Source organism: Mesoplodon bidens (assembly GCF_964165515.1).
Source record: "Mesoplodon bidens genome assembly, chromosome: X".
Taxonomy (NCBI): domain Eukaryota; kingdom Metazoa; phylum Chordata; class Mammalia; order Artiodactyla; family Ziphiidae; genus Mesoplodon; species Mesoplodon bidens.
The window spans coordinates 54,429,721-54,452,270 of record NC_138163.1 but is presented as its reverse complement, the minus strand read 5'-3'; the positions used below and the strand labels follow the sequence as shown (position 1 = coordinate 54,452,270).

The window sequence follows — 22,550 nt, the reverse complement described above, 5'->3', positions numbered from 1 at the left end:
CATATGTATTTGTTGGGGAAGAATGTTTTGCAACTTAACAAGAGGATTGAAAATCACTGGTCTTACCATTGTGTGCAGCGCCCGCCTAGAGGCCTTCTCAGATCACAGTGGAAAGCTTCAGCTCCCTCTCCAAGAGATTATTGACTGGCTCAGCCAAAAGGATGAGGAATTGTCAGCTCAGCTGCCCCTACAAGGGGATGTGGCCCTGGTGCAACAGGAGAAGGAGACGCACGCGGTAGGTTAGAGTTACAGAGGCCGTGGTGTGTAGCCTCTCCATCGGGAAGGGATCTCTTCTGCAACACCCTGACTGATGGATGCCCAGTTTCTGCTTAGATGCTTAAAGTCACAGGAAGCTGTGTACAGTCCTACTGGTCTGTGGATAGTACTCCAGAGAATAAGTCAAATCTTTCCCCTCTATTCTTCCCATCAAATATTGACCTCCCTTAAAATTCTGCCCTGATTTGTAATGGGGACATGGGAAAATGAACATAATATAATACTGAGTGAAAAACCACAGGATCCAAAACTATATACAGGTGGATCTTAACTGTATAAAAATAGATATGTATGTATGTATACACATGTATACACACAGAAGAAGAAACTGTTTCAAAATCTTCACAATGGTTAAATCCAAGTGATGAAATCAGGGTTCTTTTTAATTTTCTTCTTCATACTTTTCCGAGATTTCTAAGATTTCTGTGACATATATTACCTCTATAATCAGAAAATAGCAACATGCTTCTTAAAATGAATCCAGAACGCACCAGAAGGAATGATAATCATGTGATGTGACAGAGGTGTTAGCTAATGGCAATCATATTACATAAATGTTTGAAATCAGTGTATTGTGCACCTTCAACGTCTGCAATGTTATAGATCATTTATATCTCAATTTAAAAGATGACTACAGAACGGAATACCATACAACAAGAAAATAGACTATAAATGTGGGCCACAGCGTGGATGCATCTTAAAGACAATATGCTGAGTGAAAAAAGAGCCCAATACAAACAAGAGCACACACTGTATGATTCCATTTATATAAAGTTCAAAAATGGGCAAAATTAATCGGTGGTGTTACACGTCAGGATAGTGGTTACCTTGCGGGAGGGGGGAATGAGAGAGTGACCAGAAGGGGTCATGAGGGAGCCTTCCAGGATGCTGGTGGAGTTCTGTTCCTTTATCTCAGTACTGGTTACAGAGATTGAATCACTTTATGGGAATTCATTGAGCTGTACACTTTTGGTTTGTATACTCTTATTAGTGTATATTTCAACAAAAAAACTTATTAAAATTTTAACGTAAATCTTGCCCATCCTGGCTTTGATTTGTCTAAGCCCCTCACAGAGGACTTTCTGAGTCTTCCAGAGAGCCAAGATTCCCAGCACCGAGTCCCCACATTTCACTCTACCTTGTGTCATAGACAGACCCATTTCAGGGTAAATAGACCTTCCAGTGTCAGAGTTATTCTTCTGCCTAAGGAGAAGACTGCTCATCTTCAGTCTGAGTAGCCCAAAGATACAGGATAACGCCAAAGGATCAAGCTGCACTGAGGAGAAGAAAGATTGTCGATTGCAGGATGGATTTCAAAGCAATTGAAAGACTTTCCTTCCCCACTGACCACGTTGCTAACTTCACAGGCCTTTATGGAAGATGTCAAGTCTCGGGGCCCCTATATCTACTCTGTGTTGGAGTCAGCTCAGGCCTTCCTGTCCCAGCACCCATTTGATGAGTTAGAGGAGCCTCACTCTGAGAGCAAAGGTGGGTGATCTTCCCCCCTTTCATCTTCTTCTTGAGCTGTGAACCATTAAACACCTTCCTGCCCTCCCCAAACTCATTTTCTCAACTGTTACCTAGGAGGATAATTTTCTCCTGGGAGTCCAAAGTTGGGAAGAAGCCAGATTCACACTATAAGAAAAAGCAAAGAGAACAGAGCCCGGAGCAGGGGAGATGAGCGTGTGGCCTAAAGCTGTATGTAGCTCTCTGGAGCATCATGTGTGGCCATTTAATAAGGCATGAAAAAGAAAAAAAAAAGACTCAAATGCATTAAAGTAACTCAGTAAGTAAAAGTAGTAGTATGTCCTTTAAAAGCATACTGCTTTATTACAACATAGAGAGGCATGTGGCACTGCTATAATCAACCAGAAAATAAGAACCTTTAAAAAAAATCTAAAAGTTTTGGTGATTGCATTTGAAAAGAGAACTGATCATGACTCTTTAATTCTGACCCTGGTGAGTTCTGGCCCCCTTTCATCAATAGAGCGGGTCACTTTAGGTCTAGGTTTAAATAAGGCAGCAGGGTGGGATCCGTGGTGCTCAGGTCTGAGTGGTGGCCCAGCACGCCCTCTTCTCTAGAAAGAGGCTTCAACCTTCTGAGACTGGTTATGTATAGCCTGAAAGGACCCTTTGTTACTGCAGCCTTTTGTCAGTGCTGTTGACCCTCTCAGTTTACCTTGAGCCCCTCCTACTGAGTACTGACTAGTACTCAATTTACTGTCCAATGGGCCTCAGATAGAACGAGCTCAAGAGAGCAGGACAATTCCAATTAGTCTGGAGTTTGGGGGCTCTGAATCTACGTCTGAGGGGAGGTCTGAGGGAGGAAGAGGAAACTTACAATTTAGGAGCCTAGGTGGAAAGGCTGGGCAAATTATACTAACCTCTCCTTTGTTGGGTCTTCATAAAATACCTCCCTTTTTTGGAAGGAAGTGGGCAGCAGACACTAATGCAAAATCGCATTCCAAGGTCACGTGAATAGGACTCAATGACTTGCCTCACTACACGTCTTAAATATTTTGCTCACTCTTTACCTTGCCCATTTCTTAAGAATATGAGGAAATCCTCATGATATAATAAGTGGAAAACACCTGTATGGTCTCTTGACTGTGGTGGTGAGTCCATGAACCTACACATGTGATAAAATCGTGTATAACAAAACACACACACACACACACAGAGAGAGAGAGAGAGAGAGAGAGAGGGAGAAATGAGTACAAGTAAAATTGGGGAACTCAACAAAATTGGTGGATTATGTCAATGTCAGTATCCTGGTTGTGATATTATACTATAGTTCTGCAAGTAGTTACTATTTGGGGAAACTTGCTAAAGGGTACATGAGATCTCTGTATTATTTCTTTCTTTCTTTTTTTTTTTTAAGAATTTAGGCAGGAGCTGGAAGTGATGTGAGACCACAGGAAAGCTTTATTTATTTATTTATTTAAATTTATTTTTGGTTGCCTTGGGTCTTTGCTGCTGCGTGCAGGCTTTCTCTAGCTGCAGCGAGTGGGGGCTACTCTTCATTGCGGTGCGCAGGCTCTAGGCACTTGGGTTTCAGTAGTTGTGTCCCGTGGGCTCTAGAGTGCAGGCTCAGTAGTTGTGGTTGGTGCATGGGCTTAGTTGCTCCACGGCATGTGGGATCTTCCTGCACCAGGGATCAAACCCATGTTCCCTGCTTTGGCAGGCGGATTCTTAACCACTGTGCCACCAAGGAAGTCCCTCTGTATTATTTCTTATAATTGCATGTGAATCTACAGCGAACTCAAAATAAAAATTTTAATTTTTTAAAAAGCTGAATCTTCCAAAGGAGCTCAACTATGAAAAAAAATGTATTTGTGTGTGTATGAATATATATACACACGTACATGCACACACACACGCATTTTACAAAGGGCTATCTGTCTCTGTCTTTCCATGGCTATCCTTGCCTGGCTGGCCTGACCTGACTTCGTGCCTGCCCATGCAGATACCTCTCCCAGACAGCGGATCCAGAATCTTAGCCGCTTTGTGTGGAAGCAGGCAACAGTGGCCAGTGAACTATGGGAGAAGCTGACAGCCCGCTGCGTGGACCAGCACCGCCACATTGAACGCACTCTGGAGCAGCTGTTGGAGATCCAAGGGGCAATGGAGGAATTAAGCGCAACTCTGACTCAGGCCGAGGGAGTCCGAGCCACTTGGGAGCCCATTGGGGATCTCTTCATTGATTCACTTCCTGAGCACATCCAGGCTCTTAAGGTATGCAGGCCCCCTCCCGTGGCTACAGTCCACCCCGGGACCAGATGTTCCTCACAGACCCTGACAGTGTTCCTGCTGCTGAGGCTCCATTGTTGCCCTGGACTTCAATAGAGTCTGTCCCAGTTTCTGTGCTAGATCTGGGGGCTGGTTTAGCTGAAGTCTCCTCTGCCCTTCTACTGGCTTCTCTTTCCCCTGGTGTCTTCTGAAAGTAGAAAAGGAAGAGGATAAGGACAATGCCCCCCCACCACGCACACACCTTAGTCTGGTTGCCCTAATAGGCAAGCACTGAGGTTGCGCTATTAAAATGACTAATGGTTCCTCTTTCCTATTTTCTACCTACTGTGGCACTTGGGTTTTGGCTCTATAGCTATTCAAAGAAGAATTCTTCCCCATGAAAGATGGAGTGAAGTTGGTGAATGATCTGGCCCATCAACTTGCCATTTCTGATGTGCACTTGTCAATGGAGAACTCCCGGGCCCTGGAGCAGATCAACATCCGGTGGAAACAGCTACAGGTAAAAGAGAAGCCTGGAATGAGGCATGAGGAAAAGGCTTGGTATAACTAGGCTTGGGGGGCCACTTACCCAGGCCCGAAGGAAGTGAAGGGGCATTGAATTGGAATCTATGTGGGAAAAGAGTTGTGGAGAATTTGGGGCCAGGAAACAGGCTTCTCAACCTCTAAACTGCAGGAAGTGATTAAAATGGTCTGAGAGGGGCCTGTCTGCCCCTCAGGGTAGACAGGGGCAGATGAAGGGTGACTGTGGCCTGGAATTAGGGATGCTCTTCTCTGACCCCTGGGAGTGCCATGGGAAGGCTAGGATTTGGGTGAATGGTGGGAGGATCTGGAGCTGGAGAAGAGGCAGCCTCTGAGGGAATTCACAAAGATTGTCAGAGGCACGTGGAAATCCTACCCTGGATACCTGGAATGAGTCCACTGACTTCTTGCACCTTCTTTCCATAGGTGTCAGTTGGTGAGAGACTTAAGCAGCTCCAGGATGCCCACCGGGACTTTGGGCCTGGGTCACAGTACTTCCTCTCCTGTATGTGAGACAAACTGAGCTTCACTTGGTAGAAACTCAGCCACCTTCCAAGAGGGTCTACTCTTGTCCCTTGGGGGCCTGGTGGGAGCGCAGTGTACCTTGGCATCTAAGAAGCAGTAGGATAAAACAGTGTAGTGTAGTGGTTAAAAGGACAGGCTCTTGAGCCAGAGAGACCTGGATCTGAGTCACAGCTGCTCGACTTTATATCTGTGCAAGCTTGAAAAAAATACCTTAACCTTTTTGAACCTCAATTTTCCCATATGTAAAAAGAGGGAAAATATTACATAGCTGGTAGAGTTATGGGAATTAAATGACTTTATTGTTCCAGCAATATTTCTTGGTGGCCTACTGTGGGCCAGGTACTGTTCTAGGTACTGGGACTACATCAGTGAACAAAATAGACAACAATCCTTGGACGTGGAGAGCTTACATTCTACAGGAGGAAGCCAGACCATAAACAAATAAGGAAAATATATATAAAGTCAATCGGTGACAAGTGCTATGGAGAAAAAAGGAAAGCAGGGAAGACGTGAATTAGGGAGTGCTGGACTTAATGAGGGAGGCAACTGAGTGGAAACCTCAAGGAGGTGAAGGAATGAGCCATGTGGATATCTTAGGGAAGAGCAGAGGGAACAACAACTTCCAGGACCGTAAGGCAGGGGCATACCTGAGGAACAGCAAGGAGGCCAGTGTAGAACTGAGTGACGAGGGGAGAGAGCAAGAGGTCAGAATGGGAGCAGGAGGCCAGAGCATGGAGGGCCTGGAGGGATTGAGCAGAGGGATGACATGATCCGGCTTATGTTTTAACAGAGTGTTGGGGGGCAAGAGTGGGAGGAAGGAGACCTTTCAGGATGCATATTGCATACTGCAACCATCTAGATGAGGGATGATGGTGACCCAGATCAGGGTGGCAGCCGTGGAGATAGTGGGAATGTACAGATATGAAAATTAGATATGCACACAGAGCATTCAGCAGAGTATCTGGCACATAGTAGGAACTTAACCAATGTTAATGGTAATTAGAACTATTGAATTATAATCACTGGCATGCAGATACACCTGCAGAGGGCTCTTGTACCCAGGGAAACTGCAATGAGGAAGTTGGCCAGGTGACTGAGCCTCTCCTGGAGCATCCGTATGTTAAAGACACAGAGCAGAGAGAGACACCTTTTCGAGAGTTCCTCACCGGAGAGGAGTGAGCAGTCCCATTCCCCATTGTCCCACAGGACTGAGAAGCTTGACCTTCTGGGGGAAGGGCTTTGAGCCCCATGAGGAAAGTAGGGTCCACTTCATATACACAGCAGCACACTAGCTGCCTTCTGCTGAATGGATAAAATGGCAGACAGCTCAGGGAGAAGATAGGGTGGCCAAGGCCACCTGTTCATGCCCTTGTCATGTCTCTGGCACATGAGGGTACCAGTGACAACCTCTTCTCCTTCCCTCACCCAAACGTCAGGGAGAGAAGTGTGTTCCTTAAAAGTGTTTACCCCATGCTCAGGGGCTGTTAAGAGCTGGCAATGAGAGTCAGGCATCCCCTTTTGGGCTTAACTATTTCTTTGAGAGGATAGAGCAGGGGAGTAACCAGGGGCCTGAAGAGCATTAGTAGTCAGCTTCTTTCTCTTTCTCTTCTCTCTCACCAGCCTCTGTTCAGGTTCCCTGGGAAAGAGCAATTTCACCCAATAAAGTTCCCTACTATATCAAGTGAGTGATCATCTGAATCGGAAATGGGTCAGTCACCTGCCCACCCCCTCCTTTTCCTGTCTTTTTTTCTATCTATCCCTCTCACCCCTTACCTGTTGGGATTCCTCCATTCACTCCAGTTTTTCCTCCTACTCATCTCAAGAGCTTAAGATTCTACCTGGTAAAGGTGAACCCTTGTGCTTTGGGATCCTCAGGGTTCACCCTCAGATCCTGCTCCTCCTTGCATCCAACCTATCGCTGAGGGGTGTGTGCATGTGTGTTTGAGGGGTTGGGGGGTGGTATAGACCCTGGCACTATTGATGCTTCTGTTTGTAGCCACCAGGCTCAGACCACATGCTGGGACCATCCCAAGATGACTGAGTTATACCAAACCCTAGGTAAGAATTCAAGTTTCCTGTATAGTGTGGAGGTCTATACAGTTGCCTTTGTCCTATAAGAATATAAGGGAGGGCTTCCCTGGTGGCGCAATGGTTGGGAGTCCACCTGCCGATGTAGGGGACACGGGTTCGTGCCCCGGTCTGGGAGGATCCCACATGCTGCGGAGCGGCTGGGCCCGTGAGCCATGGCCGCTGATCCTGCGCGTCCGGAGCCTGTGCTTTGCAATGGGAGAGGCCACAGCAGTGAGAGGCCCGCGTACCACACACACACACACACAAAAAAAAAAAAAAAAAAAAGAATATAAGGGAGTAGTATTCCATTGTGTGGAATACACAATTCCATTGTGTGTGTGTGTGTATGTGTGTGTGTGTGTGTGTGTGTGTATATATATATATATATATATATATATATATATATATATATATACCATATCCTATTTATTCATTCATCTGTCTATAGGCACTTAGGTTGTTTTCATGTCTTGGCTATTGTAAATAGTGCTGTGATGAACATAGGAGTGCATATATCCTTTTGAATTAGTGTTTTTATATTCTTTGAATAAATACCCAGAAGTGGGATAGCTGGATCACACACACACACACACACACACACACACACAGCCATAAGAAAGATGAAATCTTGCCACATGTGACAATACGGATGGACCTTGAGGATATTATGCTGAGTGACATGAGTAGAAAGACAAATACCATATGATTCCATTTATATGTGGAATATAAAAAGAGACAATCAAAATAAATGCACAAAAGAAAAACAAACACATAAATACCGAGAACAGAGTAGTGGTTACCAGAGAGGAAAGGGTAGGGGGAAGTTGAAATGGGTAAAGGGGTTCAACTGTATGGTGACAGATGGAAATTAAATTTTGGTGGTGAGCACTTTGTAGGGTATACAGCAGTAGAAATAAAATGTCGTTCACATGAAAGTTACAAAATGTTATAAACCAATGTTACCTCAATAAAAAATAAATTAAAAAAAATAGAAGGGAATCCTATTCAACAAGCAGGTGAGGGTGGAAGTGAGTCCTTGTGCTTTTTCCAGTAGCCTTCTTTCCTTTCCCCTCTGCACCTCCCTCAACTGGAAGCTCTATACTCTCCCTGAACGATTTTATCATCACATTAGGTAATCATGCTTATAGATGTGTACTAGATCTTCTTTGAAAGATACTATCCAGGCTACAAATATGACTCTCATGCACCTTATCTTTGACTGCCAAGAGAGACTCACTATTATGTGGTAAATTTTACCCATGTTGATGCATGTGACTATAGTTCATTCATTTTCACTGCCATGGAGTGTTCCATTGGATATACCACAGTTTCCTCAGCCATTCTACTACTGATGGACATTTTGGTCGTTTCTAGTTTGGAGCTAACAAGAACTGTGCTGCTTGGTCAAACAAACAAGCAAAACATGAGAAAATCACTGCTCTAGGATATATAGCTGGCTGGGTCATAGAATATATGAATGTTCAATTTTACTAGGTAATACCAAGTTGTTTTCCAGTGTGATTGTATCAGTTTACACTTCCACCAGCAATTCTCATTCATCCACATCTTTGCTGACGCTTGCTATTGTCAGACTTTTACTTTTGCCAATCTGGCAGGTGTAACATGGTATCTTGTTGTGGTTTTAATTTGCATTTCCCTGATATGAGTGGGTCTCCTTCCATTCTCTGCAGCTGATCTGAACAACATTAAGTTCTCAGCTTACCGCACTGCCATGAAGCTACGCAGAGTCCAGAAGGCACTGCGTCGTAAGTCTCCCATTACACTTCCCTTATAGCCTTCACCCCACACCTACCCTTCCTCATCTGTTGACTGTTTCCCACTTTCATCCCACCTGCCCAGTGCTGTAGATTGGCTTTGTGGGGACTCTCCAAAGGCTGAGATATGCTGGCTGTGGGCACCTGATTTTTCCAAGGCCCTTCTATTTTCCCCAACCCCCAGACTTATTTCCAAATTAACCCACAGCTATCCTCTTCCTTGTCCCTTCTTCCCTGCCCAAAACGGATAATCAAGCAAGTGTTTTATGGCAAGAAGTATCCCAGCAAATGGTTTGGAGCCACTGGAGGCTTGTGTTCTTTCACCATCTTGGGGTTATTGGATGTAGCAGCAGAACTGTTGAAGCGAATGCCAGTGGTTAGGGGACAACATGGCTGCATATATAATGTGCCTTCTGTCTTTTCTCTGAGACACTGTCCATTCAGTCTTCCTGGACCAGGTTATCTGGCTAGGCTGATTCCAGCATTGGAGGTAGTTAAAAAAATCCTCCTGGGCTTCTCTGGTGGCGCAGTGGTTGAGAGTCCGCCTGCCGATGCAGGGGACACAGGTTTGTGCCCCAGTCTGGGAGGATCCTGCATGCCGTGGAGTGGCTGGGCCTGTGAGCCGTGGCCGCTGGGCCTGTGCGTCCGGAGCCTGTGCTCCACGGCGGGAGAGGCCACAACAGTGAGAGGCCTGCGTACTGCAAAAAAAAAAAAAAAAATCCTCCTGAGTTATGTCACATTTACCCAGGCATACCTGAGCCTTCATAACCAGTGACTAGGTTTTCAGAACGAGGTTCACAGACCAACTTATTTGCAGTTGAAATGCGTGTAAAGACAAAGAAAGTTAAAAAAAAGTGGTATTCAACCCCTGGGAGTTTACCCAAATCCCACCATCTTCTTGAAACTGATGTCAAGAAACATTTGGGTATAGAAACATTTGGGGTTAATTTAGGGGGCCTTCTGCTGCCTTCTCCTTACTTGGGTTGAGGGTCTTGGTAAAGGGCAAGCTTGTTTCATACTTACAGATGGTTAGTCTGGAGATTGAGTCAGATTTGGTGATGCTGGTGGCCGTATCTTCCTGTCTAGTCCCTGGTGTTCTACTTTTGGCTATAGTTTCTCCTTCTCTCCTTTCCTTCCCAGTGGACCTGGTAACTTTAACCACAGCCCTGGAGATCTTCAATGAGCATGATCTGCAGGCCAGTGAACATGTAATGGATGTGGTGGAGGTCATTCACTGCCTGACTGCCTTATATGAACGGCTGGAGGAGGAAAGAGGCATCCTGGTCAATGTGCCACTCTGTGTGGACATGAGCCTCAACTGGCTCCTCAATGTTTTTGATAGGTAAGGACTTGCAGCCCTGACAGCCTCCATGGTGAAATTCAGTGGGACATCTGGAGTGGGCATGGTGGGAAGGAATTGCTCCCCTGGTGCACTTGGACTCAGCTCAGCTTGGGGCATGGCTGGCACAGAGCCCTGCTGGGATCAACCCTGTGAGGGACATGACTGCCAAGATGTTAACCCTTTACAGATATTCATATTCTCAGTCTCTTCTTTTAAACCTAGTGGTCGCAGTGGAAAGATGCGGGCATTGTCCTTTAAGACTGGCATTGCATGCCTGTGTGGCACAGAAGTGAAGGAAAAACTGCAGTGTGAGTACAACTCCAAAGTTTGGAGTAGAGTTGTGTGGAGGGAGAGGTGTGGTGGGAGGAAGAAAAGTCTAAGATAACCAGAAGATCAGTCTTATGACTCAGCAGAGGGCTACTCAGGCTACCTTGTAATGCTTCCTGGTCCAAGTTATTGCAAAGAATCCACAACAGCCAAAGGCCAAGATGGGTCTAAGGCCTGTTATTATTCCCACTGTTACTCCAAGGGCATTGGTTTCCTCTGATGTGGTGTAATTACTTGATGGGGATCTGAGTTGGGAACCTGGGATACCCAGGACCTGGACTTTCTAGTTCCATTTCCCTTTGGCCTATCAGGCTTAGCCCTCTCCCAATCTGAAGCTCAAACCACATCACACAAATGTGGAAGAGGACAGTTTTATTGTTTACGAGGCAGGTGTGTGCTGGTTTTTATAAATGGAATGGTTTTTACTATATAATACATCACTGAGAATTGTTCAATTTACCCTGACTGTCAAAAGCTTTGAAAGGCATTTATGGTTTTGGGGGTTTCCTGAGAACCTGCATCATCAACACAGCCATCTGAAATAAAATAAAAAGCTATACATTAATAAAAAAAAAAACTAGGTCACACATTCTGTTGGAGACTTCCCATGTGATCACGTGGGTGGTGTGCAATAATCCCCATTATCTGGGAGGTGGACAACATGTAATTCTGTAGGTTTGAACCTCTCTGGTGTACAGTACCTTTGCTTTCCCCTCCATCCTCCATCATTTGTACAGCATTTTGCATTTTTCTGCAACAGCATCATTAGTGTCAAGTGTTTAATGTGCGTTGACCACTGTGCTACATGTGGTGAGTACAAGGTCCAGTTAGACATGGTCCCTGCCTCAAGTGGTTTACAGTCCAGAAGAGGATACAGAAGTACACAGAAAGCATTTTTTAGAGTGCTAATTAGAATAATCTGAATGGCAAAGGATATGTACTATATCAGAGCACAGCAGAGTGAGGACAGCGTCTAGGAAAGATTTACAGGGAAAAAGACTTTTCAAAGTATGTTCATAGCTATGATATAATTTATTCCTCCCAATGTTCCTTTGAGACGGGATGGACAGTGATGATTTAGTCTCTGTTTATAAGTAAGGAAACTGCAGCATAGAGAGGTTCATGACTTACCCAAGGTTTTACAAGCTAGTCAGTAATGGATCCAGAAATAAACCCCAGGCCCTCTGTCTTTTGGTTCTGTTCCTTTTCTGGGCCTTAGGTGACGTATGAAACGGACAGACAAGAACCTCTGGAGGAGGTTTTCTAAAGTTGGGGTGGTACGGGGGAGTTCCCACAAGGGCAGATATAGACCATGCTCAAATATATAAGTACCATAGTTTGTTCCACAGTGATTTAGAGTGAATTCTTAGATGATCAAGTGTGTTGAATTATCCCCTTTTTTTGGATTATCCATGCCAGTGTTTCTTTTCATCTGTGTGGATAACTGAGAGATTCCTACATGAACAGGAGGGGAGAGGGCAGACTGACTGCAACTCATATTCAGGCACCCTTGAACCCCACACCCCTTCATCTTGCTTCTTGAGACTGTGTTTTCCCAGCAGTGTCATATCTGTGTCTGGCACCGCTCTCACACACAGCTTGCTCTCTGTCTTCACCCCTCTCTCCCATTGTCTTTCTGATGCTCTCTGTCTTTGTGTCTGACTCACTTTTTTCTCTCTGAACCCAGAGGAATGCTGCTTTTAGAACTCCTGGACTTCTAGAAGGTCAGGGATGGACCTTTAGGTATTCCAGTTTCAAAAGTCATTAGCTAAGTCAATGTGCTCTTTCCCTGTCTTCTTTTTCTGTTCTTTCTCCTCACACCATTCTCTGGCCATCCCTGTATCGGGCTTGGCCATGACTTATGGTGGGGCCAGCAGACCTCTTCAGCCAAGTGGCCAACTCAGGCAGCCAGTGTGACCAGCGCCACCTTGGTGTCCTGCTTCATGAGGCCATTCAGGTGCCCCGTCAGCTGGGGGAAGTGGCGGCCTTTGGGGGCAGCAACGTGGAGCCCAGCGTCCGTAGTTGCTTCCGTTTTGTGAGTATGGAACTGGGGAGGGAGGGAAGGAGGAATGATGGGACAGGGGCTGGGAAGAAGGGAGGGAGGACTGAGAGCTGGGCTTTTGATCTGAAGTACTCAGATGCGAGGGAGTTTGTTGGGCTGGAGCAACAGGGCAGAGGGTTCTCTGGGCTTTTAGGGTCAGAGTCCTGAGGAGAGGGCACCAGGTCAACTAGGACAGGGTAGAAGGTGGACACCTCTGGAGAACAGTCTAACCCAGAGTCCAACCAGGTCTTGCTGTTTCTCCTCCTCCCCTGAGGGCTGCCATTCTAGGCACAAGACACTGGGCCTCCAACATCACTACTGGGCTTCTTGTTTCTCTAGAGCACTGGGAAGCCAGTCATTGAAGCTGCACAGTTCCTGGAATGGGTCAACTTGGAGCCCCAGTCCATGGTGTGGCTGGCTGTTCTGCATCGGGTCACCATTGCTGAACAAGTGAAGCATCAGACCAAGTGCTCTATCTGTAGGCAGTGCCCCATCAAAGGCTTCAGGTAGGGAAAGCAATACCTGCTGGAGTGATACTAATAATAAATAGGCCATGTTACATATAAATCATATATTGCAAAACAGGGCATTCCATAATTATATAATTACAACTAATCTATTGTATGTTGTTATATACTGTTATAATCCTTTCTACTGCAGAATGTTTAATTTTTAAAAAACTCAAAAATGATGAAATTTTTTTCTGTTAGTTGTGCTATGAAGTATTCAGACCTAGAAAAATGTATAGAGAAGCAAAAGGGGGTGGGGTGGGAGAACAGCACAGAGAGGGAAGTAATTTGTTCATTGTTTCCCAGGGAGCATTAAGTAGAACCCAGAAGCCCCCAACATCCTGACATATGAGAACACCTACGCACCAAAAGGTGTGCTGGCGAATGTGCTACTCTCTAGAAAGCAAAAGAGAAACGTGATATAGCATTGGCTAATTTCCATGATGTAAATACTCCCACTGTGGCCAGTGTCAGGCTACCCATAGGAGGTCAGGAAGAGATGCACAGTTGCACACCATTTATAGTATTTCCACCACCAGGTATAACAAATGTAGACAACCTCGAGAGCATAGATAATAGTGAAATAGGAAGTGATGAGTTTGAGTATTTATTACCTTTGTTTTTAATACCATTTGCTTAATTGTGAGTTTATACAATTTAATTTTTAAATAATGGCTATATTTAACAACTGGCTTGGAAAATTCCTGAAATTTTAACAACCAGCTCTCGTGAGCTTGTATGAGCAGGCCCCAGTGCCCCACGGTGGGCACCCACCACCAAGCTGAAGAAACAAACAATATTTTACAATATATTTATATATATTATATAATACATTTATATATCTACAAATTTATATATTATATACATATTTTATATACTATATAAAACAATATATTTGAAGTTTCCTTGAGTACATTTCCCTCCTGTCCCCACAAAGGTAGCCGCTATCCTGAATTTGGCTTTCATCATAAAATGCTTGTTTTTACCACTTTAAAGCACTAGCACATACTCTCTTTACAACCACCCTGCTTTTTTTTTTTTTTGCAACTTTATTGGGGTATAATTGCTTTACAATGGTGTGTTAGTTTCTGCTTTTTGACAAAGTGAATCAGTTATACATATACATCTGTTCCCATATCCCTTCCCTCTTGCGTCTCCCTCCCTCCCATCCTCTCTATCCCACCCCTCTAGGTGGTCACAAAGCACCGAGCTGATCTCCCTGTGCTATGCGGCTGCTTCCCACTAGCTATCTACTTTACATTTGGTAGTGTATGTATGTCCATGCCACTCTCTCACTTTGTCACAAGCAAATGAGGCACAGAGGTGGAGTTCACACTGCTGGCTAGTGTAGCTCCAGGATACGATGTCGGATCCTCTGACTGCTCTAAGTCTAGACATTTCACCATACTATGCTATTAGGTCTGGCCAGTCCAATCAGGCTTTGGAATTGGATCTGAAGGGCTAGTCTATATTCAGTTATAATAGAGTTATTATTATAAATAACTTTGGGGAATAATTTTTAGCCCACTTGCCCACGGCTGATAGAATCAGTTGTCTTCATATTGAAAGTGTGCCTTCTCCAAGGAAGGTGGTCATACCTGTGAAACTGGACCCTTTCAGGCCACCTTGGTTGAGAAGGTTATTTGATATAATGAGCTCTTTACCCCGTCCCACCCTCCCTTTTATTTTTTTCATTGAAGTATAGTTGATTTACAATGTTGTGTTCATTTCTGCTGTACAGAAAATTGATTCAGTTATACATATATATATATATATATATATATACATTTTTAATATTATTTTCCATTATGGTTTATCATAGGATATTGAATATAGTTCTCTCTGCTATACAGTAGGACCTTGTTGTTTATCCCACCCTTCCTTTTAAAAAAGATGGTAAGACAGGGCTACTTCCCGAACTTCCTGGGATTCTGAGCATGTGATTTCATGGAGATCTGTGGTCTCTGGAGTAAGACTAGTCATCTAGTGAGGACTCTATCACTGCTATGCATAGGAGGTTAAGTGCTCCACGTATAGGAGGTTACTGTTCCATGCCTCACCCCCTTTTAATGTATGTGTATATTTGGATGTTTGGGGGAGGGGGAAGTCATTATAGTATATTGCATCCTCTTTCCTACCACCTGTCCTTTCCCCAAGGTATCGGAGTCTGAAACAATTTAACGTGGACATCTGCCAGACCTGCTTCCTGACAGGCAGGGCCAGCAAGGGCAACAAGCTTCATTATCCCATCATGGAGTATTACACCCCGGTATGGAACCTCTGGGGCGGGCGGGAGGGGCAGGCAACTCTCAGCTTCTGGGTGCTTGATCCATTTTGTCCAGCATTAGCTCACTGTATTCTGCTCTCCGTGGGGGAGCATCCTCCAAACAGGCCTGGTGATTGACCAATTTGGGGGATCCAGGGCTGTCCTTCTAGCAGAGCTTCTCCCTCACCCTCACCGGGGCAGTAGCTGGCTGCAGCAGCCCAGGACATTCTTGGCCATCTAAAAGGCACTCACTATTCTCCTGCAGAGAGAAGTCTCAGGAAAAAGTAGAGACAGCAAGGCAGTTACAGGTGACTAGCCTTCGATCGCTCAATTTAGTTTTTCCTGCTTAGCTTCCTGGATTGTTTCTGTCCCCTGGTCTTCACCTGCTACCTTGTCATTGCTTCCATCCCTTCTAGTCAATACCAATGTTTGTGCTCACCTTCATTACTCAGTCTCCTGTGTGAAAAGGGGGTACGCTCTTTACCTGGGTCCCCCAAATCAACTGGGCTTTCGTTGGAAACTGTGCCCTTCCTAGCTTCCTGAGCCCAGCATCCCTGAACTCCAGCCACAGAATTTCTCCTCTGCTATGTTCAGGACTCAGACCTCCAGGCTTAGCTTCCTGAGCTGACGCTGCGCCTTAAACTCCTTTATTCCTCTCTCCCCACACATACTCCCAAAGTCCCAAGCATGTCCCCAGCTCCCCCCACTGCTCTCTCCCACCTTACCTCCCCATCTCCATAATCCATCTCCCTGAGCTGTCATCTCTTCTCCAAATTCTGTTGACACAGAAGCATGTGTGACCCAATCGGAGCAGTGACCTTGACCTTTATTTTTCTTTTATTATCATTTAGAAATAAACATTATTAACGTCATACATGGGAAACTGGCTAGAGATGGTAGACTGATAAGTGTCTAGCTCCTGCTCATCTTCTACATCCCTAGAATTTCTGTAAAAGATATCTACAAGTTAACAAATATACGGTCATTGTAAAAGATTCAAATTATGTAGAGGCGTTTAAAGTATAAAACAGAGCCCCCTTTCCTCCTCAGTGCGTTCCCCACCCCTCAAGTCTAACTTCCCTGAGGCAAGCAGTGTTCACAGTTTGGCATGTATCCTTCTAGATCTTTTTCTAGGAGCGAGGTGTGGCAAATATGAACAAGAGTGGACTACCAGTCATGGTCCGTGCTCCAGGGGAGTGGCCACACCTCCCTAGAATAGCCCATTAGGGTGAGCCCCTCTATCTTGTCTCCTCCCAGACCACATCCAGTGAGAACATGAGGGACTTTGCCACTACCTTAAAGAACAAATTCCGCTCAAAGCATTATTTCAGCAAACACCCTCAGCGAGGTTATCTGCCTGTGCAATCAGTGCTGGAGGCCGACTACAGTGAGACGTGAGTACCGGTAGCTGAGCAGGGGCTGCAGGCATCCTCACTGAGCCTAGGGACGTGCTGTGAAGGGGCTGAGTCCCACATGGCCTAGGGCCGTCTTCCAGGGCAAAGCCAACTACTGACAGGGCAGTTCAGCTGGGGCCTGACCAGGAATCTGACCTGAGAAACAGACTAGAATCCAGTCTCTGTATCTTGTTTCCATCAGCTCTTGGGAGCTCCCTAATTCGGTGGTGGTGTTGCGGGGTGTGGAAGGATGGTGGTGAGGAGACAGGCTGCCCAGCTACCCAGTCTTTGGTCTTCTGAGTCTTTGCTGCTTTCTCCTAGGCCAGCTTCTTCCCCGATGTTGCCACACGCTGACACACACTCCCGCATTGAGCATTTTGCCAGCAGGTACCACCAGATCTGGGGGAGGGGAATTGTAAGGAGTCCAAGGGGGAAAGGGGTTTTCAGGTGGGGCAAAGAGAATGAAGTCAGGGCCAGGGGGACATGCACAGTGGGCTTTGCAGCAGCCAGTGAGGCCTAACGTTTGGGGCGGGGGAGGGGGAAGTGGGACAGCCCCCCAAACCTGATGATCCTCCTGTGGGATTACAGTCCTTGAGATGAAGGCAGTCTTCACATACTGTTTTCCCTTCTGCTCCTGCTCTTTCTTCCTAGGCTTGCTGAGATGGAAAGTCAAAATTGCCCCTTCTTTAATGACAGCTTGTCCCCAGACGACAGCATGTGAGTTTTCACAGATGCATATTTGCCAGGAATAGCTCTCCTTTGGGATCTCTTTCTACCACCACTTGGGGAGGGTGTATCCTCAGTGGGAGGTGGGTTGTGTGTGGATAGCGTCCCTGACACCCTAAGGAAGGAAGTCTGCTTTCTGGGCACAGCATTGAATGAGAGAAGCAGTCTGCCCTCTATCAACCGAGCAGGGTAATGAAGGATGAACTACCTCCCTGCCATCTGCCAAGGTCCCTTTCTGTTGCAAGATCCCATCCTTTTATTCCTAACTCTGAGGGAAGAAGAATATGTCCTCAACTAAAGTTGCAGAAATGAGCCATTATCTTATGCTCAAAATGCCAATGCCCCATCTAGTGCCACATCAACCCTGGGGTGATACCAGGGACTTGACTGAAGTGTGGCCAGAGAGATTCCTTGGTGCTATAGCCCAGAGAAGGGCCCCTTCATCTCTAGGGAGGTCCCCGGCCTCCTCAGAGGACCTAGGAACTGTTGGCTACACGGATAAATCCAGCCCTGGGACTGGGACTCAGGCAGGCCACAATTCCCCTGGGGATGGGAAAGCGAAACGGGGTGGGGTGGGGGAACATCACAGAAAGGGAAGTAATTTACTCATGGTTTCCCAGGTCACTATAAGTAGAACCCAGGAGCCTCGGCATCCTGAAAACACTCTCTCCTACTACCCCCAATAATGACCCCTGCCACCTCTGAACACTTTTATCCCTCTTAAACCTGAATACATGGCCTTTTCCCTCTCTATGTATCTTAGAGAGGGAATCCTCCAGCATGTGGCTCTCCTGGGGCTTGAGGTGGGAGCTGAGAACTCACACACTGAGCTGTTTCTCACTTCAGTGCCTGGGCCCCTCTTTCCTCTCCCCACCCCCACACAGAGACGAGGACCAGTACTTGCTGCGGCACTCCAGCCCCATTACAGACCGGGAGCCAGCCTTTGGACAGCAGGCTCCGTGCAGCATGGCCACTGAAAGCAAAGGGGAGCTCGAAAAGATCCTGGCCCACTTAGAGGATGAGAACCGGTAGGTGTGGCAATGGCACAGATCTGTGTGGGTTCTAGAGTCAGACAGCGTAATTCAAGTCCTGAATTTCCACATCCTAGCTATGTGGCCTTGAACAAGTTACTTATATTCTTTGATCTTCCATTTCCTCATCTGTAAAATGGGGATGATGATAAGAGTACCTACCTCTTAAGGTCACTTGTGAAGATCAAATGATCAGGCATATAATGTGTTAGCCAGTGTCTATCTGATTGGAAGTGTTCAGTAAAAGCTAGCTATCCTAATAATTATTTGAATCCTTTTAACTCAACCCAAATATCTCCAAGTACCCAATAGATACAGGCAGAGAGAATGCAAACACAGAGAATACAGAAGAGACGATGCCTCTGCCCTCAAGGAACTTTCAGTTGTTGGAAATGGAAACAGGTCCTTATCACTTAGTGAAAGTAATAAGAGGAGGAGGATGCTGCATAGAGCATTTGAGCACTGGAAGAGGGAAGGTGAAGAAGATTATGGGGATGGCACTGATCTCTGTAAAGCATGGAGGGCAGCAGGAGTCTGAGGAGCATCCAAGACACTTTGGGGGTGTGTAGTAGAATCAGTAACAACCCCCAGAAAAGTAATTCTCAAACATTAGTGTGCATACAAGTCACTTGGGAAGCTTGGTGAAATGCAGATTCTGATTTGAAGGTCTGGGGTGGGGCCGTAGTTCCTGCACTTCTAACCAGCTCCTAAAGGATGCCCATGCCTCAGGCCTACAGACTGTATTTGGATTAGCAAGTCCTTAGAACAGGGCCTATCTGCAAAGTATTTGTTACTGGTTCAAGACAAGATAAATACATAAATAAAGAGTAAACTTTTAGAAATTTTCATAGCAATTTGACATTGCCACAATATCCACACACATAATTAGTGACTTGTCTTCATTGAATTGGGTATAGGCCAGGGTGAGTGTTGTTGCATTTGGGCAGCAAGTCACGTGTGGTGTGAGCTGTGTACTAGCTATGCACATTCAGACCATTTACTGATCCATGATGGATTGAAAAATCCCCCTGTTTTTTTTTGCTATGGATAGTTTGAGAAGCACTGCACTAGAGCAGTGGTGGGGAGGCCCTGGGAAACACTAGGGAGAGAGTGATTCTGTTGCAAAAAAGAAAAAAAAAGTAATGTCCTCCAAAGGAGACCAACTCTTTGGAATCTGTTTCCTTGATGACTCAACATGGGTGTTTAAAGTGGGTCAGAGAGGAGGGTAGTAGAGAGAAGAGGAAAGATGGGTGATCCTTTGTTTATGTTTTATCTTCCCCTGGAATCTAAAAGTCTAAAAAAGGAGTGGGTGAGTCAGTGGCCCTAATGCCTCATTTATTTGCAGACTGTGTTTCTGCCCGATTTTAAGGTCAGAATTAATCCCCGAAGCAGCACATCAAAGCCCTGAGACATTTGTTATATGAAATGTCAGCTCTCTCTGCTCTGTGGCCTAAGGATGGCAAAGTAAATGACATATGTGTTGGAGAGGAAGTGGATATGGCCATTCAAGCAAGAGCATGGCTGGGATGGACTTCCCTGGCCGTCCAGTGGTTGGGACTCCACACTTCCACTGCAGCACTGCAGAGGGCACGGGTTCGATCCCTGGTCAGGGAACTAGGATCCCATATGCTGCGACCAAAAAAAAAAAAAAAAAAAGCACAGCTTGGGGGCTGGGGTGGGGGTGGGGATGGGAGAGCAGAGGGATTGCTCACACCTAGGTATGAGGGGACACTGAGCCCTGGACAGTCAATACCCTGTGAAGGTCATTGGCCTTGGCTTCTCCATCCTTGGCAGGATTCTCCAGGGGGAGCTGAGGCGCCTGAAGTGGCAGCATGAGGAGGCTGCTGAGGCACCCACCCTGGCTGAGGGCTCTGCCGAGGTGGCACAGGACCACCGCAATGAGGAGCTGCTGGCTGAGGCCCGGATCCTTCGGCAGCACAAGAGCCGCCTGGAGACACGCATGCAGATTCTTGAAGACCACAACAAGCAACTCGAGTCCCAGCTGCAGCGCTTAAGGGAGCTGCTCCTGCAAGTGAGTCTGGGGCCAGGGGAAGAATCAGAGCAGCCTCCGAGCACAGGCGGGCCAGGGAGAGGTGCTTCTTGCTCCTGGGAGGTGGCTGTTGGAAGACTTTCTGAAGAGAACTGGGCTGGCAATCAGGAAAGTTGGGGGGAGGAATGGGCTGCTATATCACATCGCTTGGCCAATTCTCTTGTACCTAGCTTCCACTCCATCCAAGCCACCGTGGGGCCTAGGGCTCAGGGAGGGCTTTTGAGGGCTCACTTCCCCACAACCCATTTGAATCTGGTATTGGAAGAACAAAGTTCAAAGAATCATCCAAGACGTTGACTTTGCTACTTTGATGTTTGCTGGAAAGAAGCAAGTTTGGACATGCTTGGCAACAGGAAGATTTTTATTGTGAAGGGATCACTTGTTACTTTTTGTCCCTTTCCTCTTTGAGAGGTAGTGTATAGGATGTAGTGTGGTTCTGGAGTTAGACAACCCTGAGTTTGAGTGTAGTGCTGCCGATTAGTGGCTGTGGGACGTTAGGAAAGTTACTTAGCCTCACTAAGCCCCAGTTCCCTCATCTGTAAAACAGGGATAAAAATATACCAACTTCATGGAATTGTGGTGAACGTCAAATGAAATAATGCATTTAAACAATTTGGCATGATGCCAGGACTATAATAAACATTTCATAAATGAATAATTTATGAATAATTATTGTCATTATTCATACCAGGTAATACCACACTATGCCTCTTCCCCAGATCCTCCAAGGGATGGCCTCTAGATGAATTCCTGGAGGTCTTAACATTCGATATTATGTCATGAACCAAGGATCAGGTGTGCAACTCTACATTTCCAGAGGGAATTGAGTTCTAGATAGCTTAATTATAGCTGAAATGACAGCAAGAGATATTTAGGGGCAATGGCATCCTTAGAAGAACTGGGAGCCTTTGATACATGTTGTTGAAGGAAGAGGGTATTCAGTAATTAAATATTCTAAGAAGTTTCGTGAAAGGGGAAACCACTGTTTGGGGCACCACCAAAAGCTTCTTAAAGTCCCAGGGCAAAGGGATGGGCATGATGTCTCTAAGGACCTTTCTGAGCTCGGGAGTCTGTCAAAGTAAGGTCAGGAAGGCAAAGCCACTTAAGTCATGCCTTACCTCTTGCTAGCCACATACTGAATCGGATGGCAATGGCTCCGCAGGCTCGTCCCTGGCTTCCTCTCCGCAGCAGTCAGAAGGCAGTCACCCCCAGGAGAAAGGGCAGACTACTCCAGACACTCAAGCTGCAGGTGAGTTCCCCCAGCCCCTCCAGACCCCTTCCTCCATGGCTTTGTCTTGCCCCAGGTCTCCTGCCTAAGGTTCTGCTAGGGCTGGGACTGGTTTCTCCTCATGGCTTTGAGCTTAGGGTCAGGGATGATTGGCTTACTGACTGATTCATTCATTCCTTTATTCCACAAATGTATGTCGAGTACCTCATATGTACCTAAGCATCGTGCCGGGAAGACACAAATGCTATAGGTTCACCCTTCAGCCGGCAGCATCCTACCTCAGCCCCTTGGCCTCATAAGGGAATTTCTAGTTCTCTTCACACATCTTTCTTCTCCAACTCAGATGATGTGGGGTCAAAGAGCCAAGATGTCAGCCTGTGCTTGGAAGACATTATGGAGAAGCTCCGCCATGCCTTCCCCAGTGTGCGAAGTTCTGATGTGACTACCAACACTCTGCTGGCCTCCTGATGGAACCAGATCCCCATCCTATAGTCCACGGTCCTCTCCCAGTTCTGGTCAAAGCCTTCCCTCAGCCTTCACCTAACCTTTCCAGTCCCCACGGGCCCCACATTCCTCAGCCGGAGTTATCTGGGCTCCAGGCAGCAGCAGGGATTCGATGGTATGCGAGGTGGGTGTGTGAGGGCCGCGGGAGGGAGAGGCATGATTCCTCTGACTCTAGAAATGTGCCCTTTAATCTTCAAGTTTGAGATCAATCCCTTAA

At 46.2% G+C, this 22,550-nt stretch overlaps 1 protein-coding gene across 1 annotated transcript; it reads left to right on the top strand.

Moving 5' to 3' along the window:
* Window positions 1–85: 85 nt before the first annotated feature.
* On the top strand, window positions 86–22,297 carry LOC308608671 (dystrophin-related protein 2-like; the record flags this gene model as incomplete). Its single annotated transcript, XM_081221964.1, has 20 exons — window positions 86–235; window positions 1,644–1,764; window positions 3,743–4,011; window positions 4,379–4,525; window positions 4,972–5,050; window positions 6,691–6,751; window positions 7,067–7,128; window positions 8,832–8,906; window positions 10,056–10,257; window positions 10,480–10,565; window positions 12,462–12,619; window positions 12,965–13,131; window positions 15,292–15,403; window positions 16,658–16,794; window positions 17,116–17,181; window positions 17,446–17,511; window positions 18,405–18,548; window positions 20,346–20,583; window positions 21,730–21,850; window positions 22,173–22,297. Exons 2-20 carry the CDS (start codon window positions 1,650–1,652, stop codon window positions 22,295–22,297), a joined length of 2,430 nt encoding a protein of 809 aa, XP_081078090.1. The 5' UTR covers window positions 86–235; window positions 1,644–1,649.
* Between the last annotated feature and the right edge of the window lie 253 nt (window positions 22,298–22,550).